We start from the raw sequence: 21,927 nt of genomic DNA, 5'->3' as shown, positions 1-21,927 counted from the left end.
TTTCAAAGTTTTCCACTGGTGGCTGACTTGTTCAACTGTGCACATACAGCCTCCTTCTTTCATCCCTTAAACAACCTTCTTGTATAAGTGGGAGATATTTGCGTCCATATCCAAAAACCTGTTGATATTCATGTCTTTCATAATATTTAAAAGCGGGGTGTTTCTCTTTCCAACCAGAAATGTGAGCGTTCCTTTTTGGACATGGATCTCTAACCCATCTTTTCACACTCCTGGCTTGCTTGTTTGTATATAACTGACAGAGCAGAGTGTAAACAGAAAGAGGCCGTGTGTCACAAATTGCGGTAAAAACCCCAATTCAGACGCATTTTGTGAATGCGCTCAGAAGAATGCTCCTAAAAGCTGAATAATATTGGCACATCCCACATGGAAAATGCTGCGTTTGGAGGCTTTATTTGGAATATCCAAACGGAATATGCTGTTTCCATTACCTGATTTATTTTGGTCTTTTGGTGGCCTTTCTCCCGCTGCCCAAATCGTCATGACAGCTGACCCTGCTGCTGCACCTGACATGAAACAAAGCACAACTGCCCCTCTATTAACTACAGCTAATTCCTGTCTCCTAACCAATAGGGAGAAAAGACAAAACCCAACTGGTAGCACATGAGAGGTCTCCATACATCTCTCCTCATCTCTCACACATTAGTCAGTGTTTATCTAGAGCTTGTAGAGCTGTCATACTTCATCACATCCACAGCAGAATTACTGCCTGTTTCTATGTGTGACAACACAACTCTGGAAGCATTTGCGTCACTGAAATTTCTGAATTTCCTCACTAAAGAGCGAGAGCGTTTCTAGAAAGAGAGAGATTTGTCATTGCGTTCTGGGGTGACAGATAGATCCAGTTTATTATGCCTCCATTTTCCGCCTACTTCCTCCAGCAACCTAGTTCTTATGTTGCAGAGGAGATTAAAGAGTGTGCAAAAGCATCACTATAATGAATCAAAAATGATTTTGTCCCCACCTAATCTTATGTATGAGGATATTGCCCTCCTTATTAGCTTCACACTCCGATTCTGACTGCATGACAGATGCTCAGTGTCCTAAAGCTTGAAATGCATGTTATAGAGACTGATTATAAGCCAATTTCTGAGTGAAGAGCATGACTAACTATACACTTCTCGACTTAAAAAAATAATACCTGGTGCCAGGACACGAATGGCTTTTTCACCTTTTTTTCTAAAATCCGAGTTTAAACACAAATTACACTGCACTTCATTAAAGGTTAAACCTTCACCCTTTGCAAGATCGAAGGTAGGGACTAGACCTGAGCCAAACCCTGAAAGCAATCAGTTACATCTTAAAATCAACAGTAGAGTAGTTCAAAGAGGGATCATGTGACCCTGTGATGTGCATGGTGTCTTTCTTAACAACCTGGCAGAAGACAGAATTGCCTAAAAGGGCAACCATCTGTTAAATAGAACCTGTAGCACATGGGACAATTTGTACAGACACCATGTTTGGCCAGCTAACAAAGCGACAAAACCTCAAAGCTTTAGTGCGACTGAGAGTACATGTGGGCTGAATATGTGTAATCTTGTTAAAGTGCCTTTTTTTTCCTTTATTGAAGGTGGGATGCCAAAATGTTTGAAAGGAAACATCACTGCTTTAAGTGCACTACTGTGATGACAGTGCGTTACTTGGAGTCTGACCAGACTGACAGTACGAGACAGAACAGACAGCAAACACACAAATGCACAGCCTCTTCCTGTTCGGGTTTCCTAACATTCTGATTCATCCAAGTCAAAGTGTAAACACATCTTCTTATCTTATTCTAGGGATCAACAGCTGTGAATTACACAATGAACTGTAGGAGGCACTCTGTGGTAGTCTACAAGAACTGACAAATATTTTATATTACATGCTAAAAGTAGCATGTACTTTTTAATGACATGATGTTGAATTGTTAAAATCAACCTAATTGCCTCAAAAATGTCGACATTGTGTGTGTCTGCAAATCACTGATCCATTACATTTGTTGCTCTACAGCAGATAACTGAAACTTAACTTTTCTTTACGTTTCAACAATCCTGTGGTTAACGTGTGGATAAAAAAACAACACTGGGGTACCGTGATTAGGAAAAGATGGATTATGTTCTGTCATAAAATTCATGGTTTTGGTGGCACAATCCTTGCTTGAAACACAGCCATGCCTCACTCAAAAAAACAGCCACCCTTTGTGCCAGTATCCCAGCAGGAAATGTAGCAATGTTGGTGTCAAATACAACCACCTTTCATGGCACTATCCTGGAGTAAATATATGTATATCATATATAATGTGACATTAGAAGCTTTGATATAATGCATATATTTATGATCTTTTCATTGTTCTTTGTTTTTTATGTCTTTGTAAAGCACATTGTACTTTTTTAAAGTGACTGTTATTTTATTTTTGTGGTAGTAATTACCACAGCTGTCTGTTAACTTTACCACCATCATTTTGTTTTATGTTTAGCTTTGTTTGATTTTTAAAACATTAAAGGGGTTCCAAAATATTCAGCAGGTCATTTTGGAGTTCACTGCATACCTCAATGGACACTAACCAGGCATTTGGTCATCATACATCCGCTGCTATAAATGTCAATAGATCCATCAAAATGCAATTAGGGCAAGTGTGCGGATGTGAGCTCTGAGACAGAAACAGTACAAACACACAATAGATCCGACAGGCTGCTCAGCATAATGTTCTGCAGGCTGTGGGTGGAATCACTGAGCAGATGCTCTCGGCTTGGCAGAAATGACTCGTGCTCCAAAGCAAATATGGTAGTGGACATTATTCATGCTGACCTGTATACAAGTGCACATCACGAGAATAGTCATGCCAAGATCTAAACGGAGTCTTCTTTAAGTCATCGCAGCGGGGCAGTCTTCAATCAGTGCCATATTGAAAAAGCTTTTCTGATCCTTCTGACCCTAAAAATAAATCTTTCGGTCCCTATGGACCAGCCTCCTGGTTTCTGTTTATATTACAGATAAGGCAAACTGGCTTGTTTTGGGGACATTTTCTCCTCGTTTTATGTGGCACACAGAGTGTTTTCCAAAATAATTAAATCTGATGCACTCAGTTAAGAATGATGAAAGAATTACATTGAACACAGAATAAAAAAAGACTAAAATATCATATAAAATCTAAAATAACGAGATCAGAGACAAAGTAGTCAGATGTTTCGACTAAACTCACAGAAACCAAGACTTGCAACTTCTCGCGAAACACTGTAAATACCTCTTGTGTGTGAACCCACAAAATGTCCACCAAACTTTTTTTTCCTACTCCCCTTGTTTTCATTTTAGTCCCCTGATAATATTTACTATAATCATCTCTTACTACAGTTTTGTTAAACATGAAGTTTTACCACTATAAAGATTATTCAGTATTGAGTGACCTGAAGGTAACAGTGGTAGGATTGCATGTACAAGTATTACACTTTTGCATGTGTGTGCATATTTATGCACACAATATTTGTGCATTTTATGTGTCTTGGCAGCAGCATTCTCCCAAAAGCATCCATGACCTACATCCTGGTCTCATGACTTAGGGGGTGTCTGGTGGGACACAAAAAGCCGTCTAGAACATTCAGCATGCTTCTTTCATCTCTCCCTATTTCAAAGCTTTTCTAAGCTCTTCATCTCCCCCTGGTGCTGTAGAAAATAGGTGATTACGGATGCAAAACAGAAGGTGACCCACATACCTCCTCTCCCAGTGTTCTATTTCCTTAAATCTTTCTTTTTCTGGTTTGCCCTCTAGCCCTGGGGAGTACAGGAGGAACATGCTACCCTTACACTGTCCACAGATAATCTGAAAAGCAGAGAAGCCGGGAACATACAGCTACTTAAAGATGATATTGCCTGTGTCAAGGATTTGCTCATTGCTGTTTTATTGTGCTTAATTATCCTGTATTTATTCTCAAAATATTGCACTGAATCTAATTTTTACTTGTGTTATCATTGAATTTGTATGACCAGCCACATACTGAGGACACCATGTGATTTTTTTCTGGTCTGCAGACCCACACAGAGCATCCTACTTTGCTTAAAACTTGAGGAAACATAGAAAAAACAGTGAGAAGACCCAGACTTCCAGATCAAAGCCAAACATTGCTCTGAATGAGAGTTTTTCCATTTTAGGCAGTGAGAGACAGAATTGTTGAGGATGCCAAGCTCTCATTCTCACTGCTTTACTTGGCACACCAGAGCAGGTGAATAGTCAACTGAGGACCAGTGTGATAAAAAACGCAACAACCAAAAAAAAAAAAAAAACACGCCGAGCCTGTTGCCCATTTTTTGTTTTGTCTCTTTTCTTTAAAAGAACACAGAGCAGACAGTTGAGACAAAATGGACATTGCACATTTATTGATATTTCATATTTTTTGCACTCTTTTCTACTTTGTACTGGAACTACTGCAAAACAGTTTCCATCAGTAGTCCAGTAAGTAAAAAACAAACAAAAAAGAACATTTTAAGGCTAAATGAGACGCTGGAGTGCCTATAAAGCATCTATAAAGAGTTTGTTAATAAAAAAGAAACAACAACAACAAACAAACAAAACAGCTCCAGAAAAGGTCCACACCAAGCCCCCTATGTCCTTAAACTCTAGAAACGCCCCTGTCACTTTGTATGTTTTTTCAGGTCATGTTATACCTGAGTAGCCAGATATGTCAGTTAGTTAAATATATAGAACTGTTAACTTTCAAAAAATAACAATATTATGTTTCATATACAAGTCGGGGAGAACCAGGCCTACTTATTTCTTTGATCCTGACGTTACCAAGTAGCTTTTAAAAGTTAAATGCGAGCAGTGATTCTTATTTCATGTTTCTTATAATAGAAGTCGGTTAAGTTTGATTGACAGTGCATTTGCCCAATGACAAGTTAACTTACGGCTCTTGACGAATCACCGCCCAGCTTGCGGAATATTTTGAACCAATTAGATTGTTGTTGTTACAGGATGTAACCAATCACGGCGAAGGGGTGGGCTCTCCTTCAAGGAGCGCGAACGGTTGAGGCTACGAGAAAATGGCGAACAGAGAAGAGTTTCGGTTGTGGAATAACATTATATGGAAACTTTAAGCTGTTTTGATACCTAAATGAGACCGTGTGTGTTTGATTGTTTTACCTTAGGTACCAAGTCGAACAACGGCGAGTGCTAAACCTATGTCACACCAGCCGAGGCTAATTTGTAATCAGGTTAACTTGAGTGACGCTAGCTATGATAGCTAGCTAGCAAGACAACTAACTGTTGGCTGGAAATACAAAGTGTCGCAGCTGTAAATGGCGTCCCTGTGCCCACCATGGATGCATTATAGGGAAGGTACCCACACACGGTGAGATAACACTGGACCTGAATACCTATGAGCGAGGCTTACCTGTTTTCATGGCTTATCGGTGAGTATAGGGCTGTTTAGCCACTCTGGCACAGTGCGTTTGACGTTATGGCTTTGCACAACTTGGTTTTTGTCATCGATGTGGATTATGAAGATCACTGTTCAGGAGATCAGCTGGATGTCAGAAATCATCTCGTAAAACGAGGAATATTATTAACCCTGCTGCATTTCGGCTACAAATATGGATTTGACAAAGTGCGTTGGGGTTATAAGTTCTTTCAGTCCAAGACTGGCCGCAATGCAAGTCTCCTATCAAGGGGGTCAGACTTCAAGGAGCTCCGCCACAAAACTTTTGATGACTTTGAAATAGAGTTTGAAGCCAAGTTTGATCTGAAGGATAAACCGTGCCCTTCTAAGCAGAAACAGCAACCCAATCAATCTGCCTTAGTTCAAAATGCACTCAAAGAAACCCTGCTGGACTTCCAGTGGGACAGACCAGACATCACCTCTCCCACCAAACTGTCCCTGAGGCCGCGGAAGTCGAGTCAACCTGGGAAGCCCAGTGTTTCTCATGAGGATGAGATTTCAAGCAACGGGAGGAACGTGGTGTTTATGGTCTCAGAGTGTCCACGGTCTAGGTTACAGCTTGTGGACTATCTGTCTTTGGGAGACAGTGACCTACCTACAGATGTGACGGAGCACATAATACCCAGGGCCCTTCATGACATGCTGGTTCAGAGACAGGTGGTGCTGCACTGGATTGACAGTAGATCACATGTTCAGGTGAGTACAGCACAGAGTAATCACTATTTGGAAATCTATTGATAAACAATCGAGTTATAAATCTTGCGTAACCCAATGATGATAGCATTTGAGAACAAAATAATCAGTATTGTGAGTATAATAGCAGATAAATGTCACTCACTCTTAAAGTAGCTGTCATAGAAGTTCATATAACTTTTCCACTTAATTGTAAAGCAGCTTTTAAGACCATAAATATTTTAGGCTAATGTGTCTATCACACTTTTCACCATTTCGAGATGAGTGGACAAACACCACAGATGTGTCTGTACAGGGCACATTCTGCTTTGGCCTTTTTGGTCGTTAGATATAAATTGATAATCTATGGGAGATTTTTGAAAGTTGGGTTGCGTTGTCTTCCATTGTCATCAAAACACCAAAATGAGGGAATCTCTTTTAGAAGAATAATGCCCCTCCCTACAGCAGAGGCATGAAGAATGTCAAAATGCATTTGTGCTTTTCTGATGGTAGGTGTTTGGCTGGCCAGCCAGTACACGCTTTAATGTGTTACTCACCTAAAACTTTGTTGTTTTTCTCATTTTTTCCCGAAAACCACTGTCACTAAGATCTAAAATGTGAGTTTACTTTTCATATTTCAGAAACAGTAAGCTCTTCAGCATCTTTTGGAATTAAACATTTGCAAACATTTTAAAATAAAGGCATTAAATCACACTAACCTCATGCTCTACACTGTTTAACTAGTCAGTGTGAAATCTAGAATGACTATACACATCCAGTCATTAGTTACAGATAACTACCTGCTAACGTGGCTGTTAAAACAAATTCCCGTTTCCACTGATGAAAGCAACTTTGATCTTATGTCTTCTTGCAGGTCATGAGGTGTGAGGATCACCTCAGCTTTGACAAGATGTCTGAGATCCTAGCTCATCTGGGTGGCAGAGTGATTCCTGTGGTTGCATTGTTGAACCTCTGCTCTGCTCAGAAGCCAGACTCAAGCTTCAAGGGAGAGACCTTCGCATTCAAGTCCAGCATCGCATACATGCTGTCATCTGAAAGGCTCCACCGCCTGGCTTTTCCCGTCATAGGCGGTGTTCTGCGATGGGAGCAAGGTTGGTGACCCGGAAATGAACTCTTATCATCCTCTGTTATGACTTAGACATTTCTGAAAAAGTGCAGGTGTAAAAACTGTTGGTGTGATCTATACAGATGCTCCATTAGCTTGAGACATTATAACTGTACTCCGCATTGTCTTGGAAATGCAGATGAAGAGAAAACTTTGTAATAATATCTTGACAAAAGAAACAAATCAACACCATGAAGACAACAAAATTTGAACATAAATCAGACACAACAGCAGAAATGAAATGACATGCATTAGTGCCAGGCAGGAGACGTAAAGCACATCAAACATGAGGAAAATGTTAAAAATGAACGGCCATTATTCACACGTGTTGTGTCATTCTTCACCCAATCAGGTGATGTGACACAGAGCTGTGGCGTCATGGTTGAACCAGTGTCTCGTGGTCAAAGGTCTCTCCCAGAGTCAGTTCAAGTGTGTCTGAAGGGAGTGCTGCAGAACTGGGATACCTCTTCACTGACGCAGACCTCCACAGAGTCATGGGTGCTACAGTGCTCCAGCAGCAGTGACCAGGGGGCGGCCGCCTTCCAGCATCTCCTAATGGAGCTGTCTGCTCATGCTCTGCACATGGTGAGACATCCAAAAACAACTGTGGTATTTTTCACAAGCTGCTGATGAGCTAATTGTGTTTCAGTTATACAGCACAGCTGACACCGCTAAGGGCTGCTGCCACAGCATACATATCTGCTCTGTAAATACAAAGTCCTTTGTTTTCCTTTGAGAGAAAAAAAGTCAGAAACCATTGGGGGAATTTATATTTTATATTCTTCTGGTGTGATGGCGCTCCCCAGTTTTGCATTCATTTAACAGAACAAGGGAATATTTGAGATGCGTTTCCATTTCCAGACTCTGTTTGTTTTGCTCTGCTACAATCAGGTTTGTTAAAGTTTTTTAGAAGTCATTATCAAAATATTAACCCAGTACATTGCAGATTTTCATGTCATTACCTCAGAGTCAAGAAGCAAAGTTGAGTGAAAGCGACATTGCAGAAAAGGCGCTGAGATACATTTCTAGTTGAATAATATCTCAATAGGAAGAACACAGCACGCTCTATGAAACATAGCAAATAGATAAGACAAATTGAGGGACACATGGCACATCAGAAAAGATTTGATTTAAACACGTTATCCCACAATAAGTCTTAATGAACAGATTTTTTTTAATATTTATAATTAATGGCATCAATTTAGTATCCAGTTACTAATTTTTTTTGAACGCCCTAACAGAGCATAGAGATCTGGGGTTGGGAGTGGATTGTGCACTATATAAGCATGCGAGTAGCTCAGTGGAATTAAGACATACAGCTGCATCATCATTGCTGAATGTCCTTCTTTTCTGTGTGCATTTACTGATTCACCTATCATTCACCCATCTTCCTCACTTTTTTGCTTGTTCTTCCAGCTCTCTGAGGTGAATGACAGCAGCTCAGTGTGCTCGGCTGTCCTCTCCCCCTTGTCACACACTACAGCTTTGCTCACCATCTTCCAGTCTGGCGTCACACAGCAGAACCAGTTCTTGACCACTGAAATCATTGCCCCCGCGACAGCAGAAACCTCAGCTGAACTGCCAGATGTTGTGAGCAGCGTCCTGGGAGTAGTGTATGACATAATGGAGGAGGATGGTGATAGTGTCGATGGTGAGGACAGAATAGTAGTACTCAGCTCAAAACAAAATGCCTGCTTTGCGTTTTGTTTTTTTCCACATCTTTATGTTCCTCGACTATGTGTATGCCTCAGTGAAACTGCAAATATTACCAACAGCAAAACTTTTAAATATATTAGATAGATTAGATAGATAGGTTTATTGTATTGCTAGTCCTTTATTGTTGATTTTTTTTATTATTCTTCACACCAACCAAAAGATCACCAGGTTCCTGAATGGGCTCAACAGGAAATCAGCCATTACCCCCTGACAACAGGCGTGTTGGAGAGTTGGTTCCCTCAATCAGATCAGTCAGGAGTTAGTTCCCATTTAATGGAGTCAATGAGGTAAGATTTATTTATTTTTTTATCTGATATGTATCTGATATCTGATATAGTGCTTAATAAGTAAGAATTATAAAATATTTAAACACAAAAATAGTCATAGGCAACCTAAAACAAACTCATTTTTGGCACAGAGTTCAGGTAACATGTAGTCCTGATGTTTCACTGGCTTTGTTGAACAGGTTGCTGCATGCAGTAGCAGAGCAGAGAGAAGAGGAGGAGTCTGTCCTACAGCAGGAGCTGCTCAGTGGTCTGGCTGAATTGTATCAAGCATCCCAGGGTGCAGAGGCCAAGAGGGGCAAGAAACGTGAGAAACCTCAGTTTTTAGCATATTCCAGGGTTTCTGTGAAGGTCATGACATTTTTAAAAAGTATGAAAGCATATTTAAGATATTGGCAATCACTAATTATCATTTTAAACACAAGTTTAAAATGTGAGAAAACTGAAGAAAATTGTTCATTATTAATTATTATCTTATTGAAATTTTGACCAGAGTGAAAGCAACACAAAAAAATCTCCCGTCATTTCCCGTCTTTGATCTACAGGTGGCGCCCAGCGCACGCCGGTGAAACAGAAGATGAAGACCATGAGCCGCTCCTTACAGATGCTGAATGTCGCGCGGCTGAATGTCAAAGCCCAAAAGAACCTGACAGAGACTGAGCAGCAGGGTGCTGACAGCAGGGGGACAGACAGACAGGGGAAGAGACGGTCAAGTGAAAGGAACAAATCTGGAGGAGGGAGCACCATCAGTGAGTGTCCCTGTTAAAACTTACAGCACTCCTGCTCAAATTATCACCGTGCTACAGCATTTAAGCAAACTTCCCAACACATCAAACTTTGCTTTTGATATAGTAACAAATCAAACAATGTATTTTCTCCCTTTGTCCAGGTTTCACAAGTGAGGCAGAGCTGCTGTCCCATCTGAAGTCAAGGTATGAGAGGACTTTGGAAGAGAGGGACTCACCCCTTCTCACTGGTGTCCAGCAGCTCCTGTTTGCTGTCAAGACCTTCCTCATGACAGAATCAGACCTTGAGGTAAGACATGTGGCAACTTTAAATGTACTGCAGGATTCTGACCTGACCCATTTTCATCATTACTGCAGACTGGTTATTATTTGTTAGTTGAATAGATAATTGTGCTGCACCATGTGGATAATCATTTTTATACAGGTACAAATTTGGTTAGTTTTTTAAATTTGGTAGATTGTTTTTTTTTTTATGTGCCTTCTGTAGGAAAAACATTAACAAGATGTTGATGTAAAGATGCTGAAACTTTTCTTATCGGGATAATGAAAGCATTCAGTGTAGTTTAAAGACAAATTAAACAGCAGGACTTTGATTGCTATGCATAACTAAAACTTTCTTTGCAGGCAAAGATCTCACTGTTTGTTCAGCAACACCTACTCAAGACCGGCAAATCAATCAGGCAGCTCTATAGCACAGCTGCTGATGCTGAGAGCAAAGTCAGAGAGTGAGTGCCTTCTACCTTTGTGTGTTACCTTGTTTTTCTAGTCAATAAAACATGCAAAACTCTGTCCACTGACCACTACTTTAACAAACGTGTGTGCCCGTCCTCCTTGATTATTTCTATTCTGAGGTCAGCCCTAACACAGGTTGTCTCCTCTAGGTGCGAGCTTCAGGTGTTATTGAGGCTGCAGTTGTGCAGGCTTTTCTCGGCGGAGCAGTCTGACTCACTGGATGTTGACCAGATGGCAGAGGAGGTGAGATGCTCACTACTGAGTCACTGCTGCAGTTGAATCTTGTCTGTTATGGGCCTATAGAGTATGTTGTCTAACATTGTCAGTCGTGAAATAAAAAATAAGTGCTTCTCTGTCAGTATTTGACTAGCCTGACTCACAAGGCACAACTGAGTAAACCTAAACCTATTAAATTCTCAATTCTTCTTTTTTTTTCTCAGGTGGCTGAAATGCTCCGAATAATCTCTCTAACAAAAGACCCAGTTTGCCTTGCAAGGTTCCTTGAAGATGAAGTCCTCCCAGGGTAAGTGTTAGAGCTGCAGGAATGCATATCTCCCAGATGAATAGGATGAATAATAAAAGCCTGGTAAGTTTCTTGCTAAAAATTGATAGGAAAGCATTTGAAAACAAAGTAAAATAACAGTAAAAAAACATATATGGAAGTAATATTAATTGAAGGTATTTGTAGGCGTTACCATATATTTAGGTACAAACTTTCATGCATTCTTTATTTTAATAACATACTTCTCCTTCTTAATTGCCATAAATCTTTAGTTTTTAAAAACAAAAGTGATGAAAAGTTTTAAGCTAAACACCAACTTAGTGCACAGCTTCAATATTAAATTATAATTGGAAACAGTAATTTTTTTAAAAAGCCAAGTATTTATCATCTATAGCTGTTGGTTTCTAATATAGTCTTTCTGTGTCATGGCAGGTTCCTGACCGCCATTCCTAGAGTGCTCGCAGATATCTACCACAGTCTGGGCACCCAGCTCCCTGAGGCTTTGGTGGCTGTTCTGCCTGCTGACTTCTTCAGCGACGAGTCAGTTGCCAAGGACAGCATTTCTCCTTCAGCCTCCTCCCCTCCCCTCTCCACACAGAGCCTGGTTTCAGATGGCAAAGATCGCCTGCAGGATCTGCGAAATCGCTCCGCTAGCAAGAGGAGGTGAGGGGAGGCAGTGTGTTAGCTGGACACTTGTGTGGTTACAGAAAATCAGGAAGGGGCGGGAATGAAAAAAAAATCTTGAATACAATTCTATAATTAAACCAAGACATATGTATAAATATATTATAAGTCTAGAATTTTAATTAATTTTTTTGTCTGTTTGTTTTTGTTTAATTTTAGGAGTGGGATGCTTACTCGTCATCGCAGTATGACTGAATCATCACAAAGTCTTCGCCAAATAGAGATCCCTAAAAAGACTACAAGAGCTGTAAGATGACAATGGATAATTAATCCCTGCTGAAACCGTTATCACATTATTAAATTAATTAGGATTATTATTTTTATAATTGTCAGGATTTAACCTTTATTTCAGTCATCAAAAGGAATATTAACTTGTAAATGTGTTATTCAGATTTCTCAAATGCTCACTGTGTTTTCCTGTATGAAGAGCCATCATCCAGATAAGAGACCTGAGATGACCTTTGTACATGCTTCATAGTTATTTAGGATGTCTGATCCAGATTATTTTACCTGCATTTTTGTGTTTTCACTAGTCAAAATCAAAGGTCTGTGTTGCTTTGGAGAAACCTGTTGCAGAACCACAACCCCAGAAACAAGAAACACAAGGTATTTTATGTTTTACATCCAAGTTTGTTATATCCAATCAGAGCCACTTGCCCACTCAACCCAAAATCCTATCCTTTTGAATATGAAACTGAAACTCTGAAGGTTTCGAATTGTGAACAGCTTGAATGAATTTGGTTCAAATGTTATGTTGTCATGTTAAACATCCTCTGAAAATGTAAACCACTTCCACAAAAAATCCACTCCTCTGCTGTCCATTAGTTTGTATGTCATCATGATTTGTAGTTGTGGCTAAAACAACCTGCAACCTCTGATGGACCTTAAAGAGGGCGAGGCACTGTAACTGACCGAGTTTAAGTTGAACTGAGTCTCTCTTTTTTCACAAAGAAGCAAGCTAGATACTTTTTACATCCTCTTTGCAAGCTGACGGGGAGATTATTTTATACCTTGGATTTTGGGAGCAGTATCGCCTTTGACCACAACGAGATGAGAGTCCTTAATTGAGACCATGTACTTATTGTCTACAGAGGTAACGAAGGTGAGAAGAAACCTGTTCAACCAGGAGGTTGTTTCCCCCTCAAAGAGAGCCAAGCTGCCAAGGAGCCAGTCTGTGTCCGCTGTGGAAGGATTGAAACGCAAGCGATCTCTTGACTCTGAAGGTAAACTGAATTGTTATTACAAATTAATTATAGGGAAAACTGTTGTTAAAGTTTAGTGTATTTTTTCACTGATAGTTTGTTCCACCACATTCATCTCAATTTTTAGCACTTAATCTCAAAGAAAATGTTTCCTTTTCAGAGAGGCACAAACTTCTAACAAAGAAAGTTTGTGAAACACCCCTCCACAAGCAAGTGTCCAGTCGCCTCTTATACCGGCAGAAAATGGGAAGGTACGTTTATTTATCAACAGTGCCATTTTTTGCAGCTCTTTAGTTATTACATATATTTTATGACACACAAATCATCTGCAGGTGCGAATTATTGTAAACTAAAAATGTTTACTTTTTTATTTTTGACTATTCTTCTCCAGGAGATCCGTCCCAACTGAGGAGTGCATCGTGGAAGAGTCACCAGTAAAACCTGCAGAAGGTATTTCACTGAGAACAAATTTTTGTTTTGCTTTTCAACTCAAAATATACCGACGTGAATTTAAGAATTATAGCTTTTACTTGTGTACAGCAATTGACTTAATTAACATTTCACCTAAAAGTCAAATATACTTACTGCTAAGTATTTTTGAATGCTTCTCAATCCTCCATGTGACACTGGTACATTGTGGAATTAATTTTAATTATGCTTTGTTTCCTTGAAACAGTATCCATAACTTCATCTTTTTCGCACTTGGATTTTCAGACCTCAGAAGAAGCCCAAGGATAAAGAAGTTTGCTCGAAGACACTCAAACGTCTTCTACTCAAGCTCTCAACCTCGCTCCCGCAACCTTGACAGAGCTCTCTCTGGATCCCAGCTTACTCTCAGCGATAGCAAAATCAGTGGGGTTAACGTAAAAACAGTTCGGTCTCCTATGCGTCTGCTTTTTGGGGCAGCTGATTCCCCCAGTCGTCCTTCCGAGCAGTCTTGTGCAACCAGGGCCACCAGGTCGCGTCTGTCTACAGATTCGAGTGTCTTTGAGGTAAGTTCTCTTTTGGATAATAGGGTTCACTAAAATGAATCATATACATTGGGAGCTGCACCACCTAAACACTTAAACTCACTGACAGAATCTTGATAAGATTGTAATAGTAGTGTGAAATAGTGCAAAAAACAAAAAATTAAAAAAAACGTTTTATTTTCACATCATAGTTTTTTTTGCATGTATCTTAAAAATATATTTTCATGTCAATGTTATATAACACAGCTTGTACAGCTTGTACAAGAAATATTTGAAAACATTGATTTTATACCGCATCTATGCAATTGCTCCTTCGTGTCTTCCTCATAAGCTAAATTATTACTTTACTGAGTCCAGTAAAAAATTACAGTGCCATGAAAAATTACAGTAAGTGTTTATAGTTCACATGAGAGAGTTCTAAATTTGTGTTAAGGTCACACTTGAGTCTGATTTCAAGTGCTTTTAATTGATATTTTTATAGTAACCATATCGAATAACAATGTGATGATGTGAAAGAGGTTCCTCATGATGACCTACAGAGAATTATCACCCAAAACTGCAGCTCCATTCAGCTTTACTGAGCTTTGTTGTGAGTTTTAGCTCATTTTTTAGCTTTCTGGCCCTCAAGTCCACAGTTTTGTTTGACTCTCACTGCCCTCACTGCGCAGTTTTTGGCAGCATTAGGCAGCTGTTTTCAGTGAAAGAGATCCACTGTACACTACTTGCTCAGCACCAATCGGCAGACTGATGCAGTTAGTGACCAGCTGGTGAACATAGTGCAGCGTTAAGCTGCTAAAGAAATAGATATTTACCTTGGGAGTTGGTACATAACAATAACAGAGCTAAAAGAGTGCCATTATTGAACTTGTGAACCTTACTAAGTGGCCAGAAACAATGCTGCAATTAAATGGGTATGTTGCTCTGTAACTATTTGATGTGTATAAATAAGCAGCTGTTTGCTAGCAAGTATAACTAGAACTACTTTAAGGTAAAGATAAGTAAATGTTGATTTCACAGCTTGTTTCTGCTGCCCACAAGTGGCTAAAAACATCACTTATTTCTGACTTTTTTGTTTGTGTTTGATTCTTGTTTCAGAGTCCAAATAAAACACCAACAAAGTCACCTGGCAAACGTGGGAGAGCCATGCATGGGATCTCAACACCCAGGACGCCCAAGACCCCTCGAACCCCCGGGTCCCCCAAAACACCACCTCCATCTAGGAAGCATGTTTTCTCTGCTGCAGAGAGCCCTGTAGCAGGCAGTTCTTGTGAGCTTGTTATGACTCTAAGAGGTAGTCCTTTCAGATCTCCATCCAGACAGACACTTGTGGTAGAGACACCTACGAAGGAAAGCCCTGTGAGGAGCCCGCTGAAGGGTATTCTTAGGACTCCAGTCAAGGCCTTGGCTGAATGCCAATCCTCTCCTGGATTACGTCTTCTCAATAGCCCAATCTCCAGGACTCCCAAGAAGAGCGTCACATGGTCTCCATCCCCTCGAAAATGTAGAGTGGCAGAGAGCAGCGTTACTTTCAAGGTGCCAGAGTCGCCTTGCACTGCAACCCGCAGTTCTCCAAGATTGATGAAAACACTCAACAAGTTCAGTAGCCCTGTCAAAAGCACAAACACTAGGAAAGATATTTTCAAGTCCCCAGAAAAGACTGCAAAAAGTGTATTTATAACAAAGGATAAAAATGAGAGGCCCTCTGAAAAACTCTCCATCATGGTGAAAACACCTGAAAAGGGTGAAACTGTTCCTCCTCCAGAATCCACGCCACCTCTAGACCACCACCTTTCACCTAAACCCAACACTAGGACACAGTCCAAGACCCCTAGTCCCACTCACATGATGATGACTCGCTCTGGACGAACTCCAGGCAAAAGTTCAAATGTTGCATCCCCATGTAAGCCAGCCTTTATACCAGTCAGAGGCACGAGTAATTCAGAAAATACTCCAATAAAGTCTCCAGCAAAGTCCCTGACAAGAAAGAGGTCTGGTCAAGATGCTGGATCCACCAGACATTACTTAAGATCCCAGTCTAGTAACAGTGTTCCTCCCAAACTGATCACAGATTCTGCTGAGAACTGTGACCTTGTGGAAAAGAACACGCAGTCAGATACAAAAGACGAGGTACAAGATGAACCTTCCCAAACGTCTGAAACTGACTCGAGTTCCCATTCAGACTCACAGCAGTTGAACTCTTCACATTTTGCATCCACAGACGATGATAGTATGGACATTGTAGATGCTGCAGTTGTAAAGACACAGTTTAGTGGACGCATCAAGATGAACATTAGTTTTTCACGGAGGCCTTCAAAATCCAGCGAAGACTTTGTGTCGAACACAGTCTGTCCTAAAACACGGGTGTCACCCCAAGGCACACCTTCCCGCAGCTATGGCTTCCGGCAGACCCCTGACCGCCAACAGAGAGAAGCTGCTGCTCGTTTGGGGTACGCAAATGAACCCCCTCGATTTTCAACCCCGAGAGGCCCAGCAAGACCTGGTCGACAAAAGAGCACGGGCACTCCGAACCCTCTCACTTACCAGGTGGAAATGGAAATGCAAACATCAGGACTTCCCAAGCTCAAAATCAAACGCACAGATTCCATGAATGCGGGCGATTTGGCCTCAGATGGAGGTCCTCGATCAGGAGCTCAGAGCCCTTTAGTTGGTGTGAAACCTTCTCAGCTGGAAAGCCCCTTGGCTTTGTTCTCAAAGCACAGAGATCCTGGATGTGTCTCGCCATCTATCTGCACTCACGTCACCCCCGCCAAGAGCACGCCTGGGAAAGGGGGAAGCGTCCAAACTTACATTTGTCAGTCTTACACACCTACACGCCATCCTGCAGGAACATTGTCTCCAGTGGCAACTACAGACATCGTTCCTCTGACTCCTTCACCTCAGAGTGTTGGGAAAGTGACCCCTGACAACCTCAACAGCTGGCCTCGTAGGAAGAGAGCTCAGATTGGAGTGGTCGGAGGCAAGGATCGTGGTCTAAAGGGGGAGCCTTTGCTGGTGGAGTTGCTGGAGGAGGCTGAGCTTGGAGTTAGTAGATTGCAGGACATTGAGGACACGGAGGAACCCTCAAACAGCAAAGCTGCAATATCAGCGCTGACTTCCAAACAGTCCCCCCCTGTTGGAGCAGATGCATCTCCTCTGTCTCCACTGGAGGACTTGTTCTGGATGGAGAAGCTAGGTCAGCAGGCTGACCGTGCTGATCCTCAGAGAGCTGAAGAAGACGTCATATGGGCCGCTGGAAATGGAGATGTCAAGTCAAGTGAGTAGTGGTTCACGCATTACAGCTTAGTGTTGTCAAAAATATTGATTTATTATTTGAAATATTCTGAATCGATACCTAACCATTTCAATACTCATTTTCTGCAGTATCGATACACTGTTACCAGCTGAACTTGCTTGCTCTCTCTTATTGTTGATGTTTACTACAGTCATTCTGCTGCTCTCTGCTTGTCATTGTCATGGTAACATATATCCATTAATAAAAATTTTAAATTGTATTCCCTCATTTTTCAGTGGCATAGAAAACTGATGCTGAATATCAATATTTTTCATTTTTTCAAATTCCAGAATCGTGACAACAGTAGGTCAGATGAGAAACCTTCATTGTGGACTTAAAATAGCTTTCTGACCAAATATTTTGTCTGCGATGATATGAGAGGAAAGCAAGAGAAAACAAGCTGTGACGAGCACATGTTCTGTAGTTTTGCCGAGTAAATGACTGAAATTAGATGTAGTGTCCTAAATGTCTTAAATAATTTAACTTTCAAATGGTCAAATATCAGATGCACTTATTACCATTTGAAAATGGATATGATGTTTTGGCTGTTGTTGATTGATTCCATGAAGTTATGATTTTATCATTGGTGTTTTCTACATTTTCACAGTAGCGACGCCGCCCAGCTCAAAGGTGAGGAAGCCGGTGACAGCAAGTGGGATTTTGGCCCTCACTCACTCTCCATTGTTGTTCAAGGGCAAAACAGGCTCTGCTAGTAAGAGAACACCAAATTTCAAAGGTAAGTTTTTTTTGTTGTTGTTGTTTGTCGTGTGTTTTCTCTTTTATCAGCGCTGCCTAGTTTGACATTTTGACCGCAGTTCATGAGCAGTGATTGACGTGATTGGCACCTGGAGACTCCTCTGCTCCGATTGGTCGTTTTTGTTTACACGGGAGAAGGCAATTAGAGGAACGACAAGGCAATGAATTAGATGGAAGCATATGTATTTTTTTGCAGATTATCTGTAAATTACTAACTACAGAAAATAACAGACAGATTAATTGCTAGTTGCAGCCCTTGTAACACACTGGTGTGAGGTGTGCCTTGTCATACTCTTGGTCATGTAGTGTATTTTCTGCTTATCAGGTGAGTTAGTACGTCAGCGCTCAAGTTTTTTCAGTGGCCTAAAATCTACGAATGAACAAAAATATGCATGATACATAAAATGAATTTGACTTTCTCCTTACTGTAAGTTCCAAACTAACAATCCTCATTTCCTTGACTTTGTAGATGAGGCTGCATCAGGGAGGAGGATAGAAGTCGATGGAGTGGACGTCTCTCCCTTCAGCCAGCCAATCAAACGCTCAAACACAGGCAGGACTTACAGTAGGAAGAGGCTGCTCCACTGATCCACAAAACTGGCAAGCAAAGCGAAAAGATTGTCCACTCTGTGTTGTACTTCGCCTTTCTCAGGCGTGTTTTGTCAGGAGGGCGTTTGATGGCAGATCTGAAAGATGTCTTTCAAGCACCACTTGAAAGGCTTCGCAGAACAACGAATGTCCCTTTGAGTTTCTTCCACCAACACTTTTGACCCTGACATTTATTGTTCTAACCAGTGGCTTTGATTTTAATTGCAACATTTTAAAGGGATATTTTAGATTTTTCAAGTGAGGTTGTATGAGGCACTTATCCATAGTCAGTGTATCATGTACAGTAGTTGGCATAAGTTTTAAGATGTACTGCCAAGTGTTGTACTGCTGTGGACAAGGGCAGCAAACAGAACATATTTTAGCTACCTAAAATATCTATATAAATATATATCAGTTGAAGTGTACACTATATTTAGAATATGTTTATCGTTGTACCTTGCTGTCAGACGGCCCTGTCTGACAGAGAGCTGAAGCCGTTAGATCCATCAGTGCTCTATTGACCTTCTTGAGCAAACTGCACTCCTTTGACAACAACAGTTATTTTACCTCACAAAACACAGGAGTTGCTGGTCTACCACTGCCCCATTTGCTTAGTTTTTTTATTTTATTGTACGACTTTGACTTTTAATTGGGTTAGTTTGTAATTCACCAAAATCACTAACCAATCAAGGAGCGGTATACAAGCAACTCCTGTGTTCTGTGAGGTCGAATTCCTGTTTCTGTTAAAGAAGTGTGGAGGCTTTGAAGAGAGCATAGATGGATGTAATTGTTCCCTGTCGGAAAGCACTGTCTGACAGCAAAGTAACGCGGTCAGAATCTTCTTCATGTAGCGTAAACTTCAACTGATAATGGGTTTTTTTTTTAGCAGCCAATATTTGCTGTTGCCCCTGTCCACAGCAATACATTGTTCAACTTCACTGTCGATGCTTCTCCACACTGGAAGTGTGCCACCTGACATCTACTGCTTGTAATACAGTGACTGTGGATGAGTACCTCATACAACCCCACTTCAAAAAACATCCAAGCTACGCCTGTAAGATTAAAGGGAGGTTCAACACTGAGTTGAAAAGCTATGCAGTTCTGCCAAGATGTTTAAAACTGTTCTATTAGTGATTTTATCTTTCACCATATACCATGTTTTCTGCATCGGTGTCTTTGAAGCTGAAACGCTCAAAAATTGTGTTTTTCAAAATTGTAGTAAGCAATATTACAATCAAGTTTAAACCTAAATTTGTTGATATAAATACTATTCATGTTTATTTATTAGTTTGTTTTTGTCATAAACTTGCTTTTAAGTCAAAGGGAAGGCCTAGTGAGTGATTCATATTGTAAATATATTATGTTGCCAAAGTTTTATGTAAATAAATATCACTTTTCTTAATTAAGTTATTAAAAATGTTTTTATTTAATTCTGTACTCTCCCTGCTTTGTCAGGATTCACTCTTGTTTTTGAACATTTGGCAAAGCAGGGAAAGACTAAAAAAAACGTTCAGTAACCTAAAACATTTCACTTTACTGTACGGACTTTCCTCTGTTTGAGTGCAACTTCCAACTCAATTTTATCAGCGACCAGCAAATAAAAGGAAACCTGATACTTTTGTCCTGCAGTCACCCACCTGTTCAAAGGTCAGTATAAAACTTTTCCTGTGCATTCAGTGGGAGGTGTTGCACATGGGAAATTACATTTTAGTAGCTGCTTATAACCCCCAAATGTAATTATCCTGATAATGATCTGATCTGAAATTGTATTTTGTTTCATCAGAATTGCTACCTGTTATCAGGGAAAATTCGTTAACTATCATATGTTATGTGTTTATTATTACTCACAAGATTAACTTGGCATCAAGCACCAGTGTGCTGATAAGGTGAGGTGACACACCCTTTAGGTATGCTGTGTTAGTATGCCAGTTCAGTTTGGCATTTACAATGCTATTTTACAATGCCACTGAAAACCATTCTACCCTGTGAACAACGCAGTTTTTTACATAAAATATAAGATATGTTGGTAAGAATAAAAATATAAAGTTAATCTTGACTGAATGCTATGAAGCTGCTTTAGTTTCATGGTCCTGATGTTGTGCATGCTGGCTCACTGTAGCTGTACTGGCTTACTCGAGAATACAACAGAGCCATTGTTGATGCTATTAGTAACACGTTTTATTTATATTATGACAAGTAATACAAATGTATACTAGAAAAAGTCCCGTTGAATCACATTGGGCAAATATTATTAACCCTTAAAAAATAAGGTGACGAGACATTTAGAAATGGAACTCAGTTAAATGCATGAAACAGTATTGATCGCACAAGTATTCACACTTCAGGTTAATGTCCTTTTGTCCAGCCTTAAGTCTCTTGCTCTGTAGCAGCATTGCAGATATGAAAACTAAATTTCCCCCTCTTACTGTTTGAGGTCTGTGATGTTGCAAGAGGGGTCATGAATGAACAGCAGCTTTGAAATCCTGCAACAAATGATGGATTGTACTTTGGTCTTTACTCTGACTTTACTTCTTTATAGCATTAATGCTGTACTGTACTTTAGTGTGCTTCCAGGAGCCTTTCAGGACCTTCTCCCACAGAATGAAGCTGCAGGCATCGGGGGCAGGCTTTTCTCACTTTCTTGCTTGGACACTTGAGGCAAAGTCATAGCGATTCCCATTTCTCTAATGTGAACCTTACTGTACTCTAGGGCTACAGCAATTAGTCAATGTATCAATTAGTTTTTTTATACAAAAAAACAAAGTATTTGCTGGGTTCATGCTTCTTAAATTTGAGAATTTGATGCTTTTTCTTTTGCTTCTTCTTTTCTTTGATAAAATGAATCAGCTCCTAGGTGTGTCTGTATTTAACAACTTGTCACACCCTGATTACACAAAGTCGAACTTCTTGTGAGTTATTTTGATACATTTCACATTATAGATGTAATTTGGCCAACACTAAAGTAGTAAGGGGGTAAATACTCGAGCTATCAGTATATGAGTTTTATATTTGTTCTTGAATAAATGTGTAGAAATGTGATTTCTTATTCATGTGTATTAATGTTAAAAAAAAATATCCTAGTTAGATCTGCTATGTGTCAATGTTGTAAAACAATAATGCAAGTCCAAGTGACATGAATTCTTTTATAGGCACTGTAAATTTACCACCACAGGTTTTTCCCAGTAACTCTGTAAGTACCTCTTCCCAATATCATGCATGCAGTTGAAGTT

The 21,927-nt window shown here is 40.2% G+C and overlaps 1 protein-coding gene across 1 annotated transcript; it reads left to right on the top strand.

The window, feature by feature from the left end:
* The first annotated feature begins 5,447 nt into the window (after nt 1–5,447).
* On the top strand, nt 5,448–20,046 carry ticrr (TopBP1-interacting, checkpoint, and replication regulator). The gene is made up of 21 exons (XM_042496858.1): nt 5,448–6,122; nt 6,973–7,210; nt 7,577–7,809; nt 8,641–8,875; nt 9,101–9,227; nt 9,407–9,531; nt 9,770–9,973; nt 10,114–10,259; nt 10,595–10,695; nt 10,852–10,945; nt 11,143–11,225; nt 11,637–11,867; nt 12,048–12,135; nt 12,422–12,494; nt 12,980–13,111; nt 13,251–13,341; nt 13,482–13,540; nt 13,805–14,082; nt 15,157–17,335; nt 17,961–18,089; nt 18,579–20,046. Exons 1-21 carry the CDS (start codon nt 5,448–5,450, stop codon nt 18,695–18,697), a joined length of 5,640 nt encoding a protein of 1,879 aa, XP_042352792.1. The 3' UTR covers nt 18,698–20,046.
* The last annotated feature ends 1,881 nt before the right edge of the window (nt 20,047–21,927 follow it).

Source organism: Plectropomus leopardus, chromosome 11 (genome assembly GCF_008729295.1).
Source record: "Plectropomus leopardus isolate mb chromosome 11, YSFRI_Pleo_2.0, whole genome shotgun sequence".
Classification (NCBI taxonomy): Eukaryota; Metazoa; Chordata; class Actinopteri; order Perciformes; family Serranidae; genus Plectropomus; species Plectropomus leopardus.
This window is presented reverse-complemented; position numbering and strand designations above follow the sequence as displayed.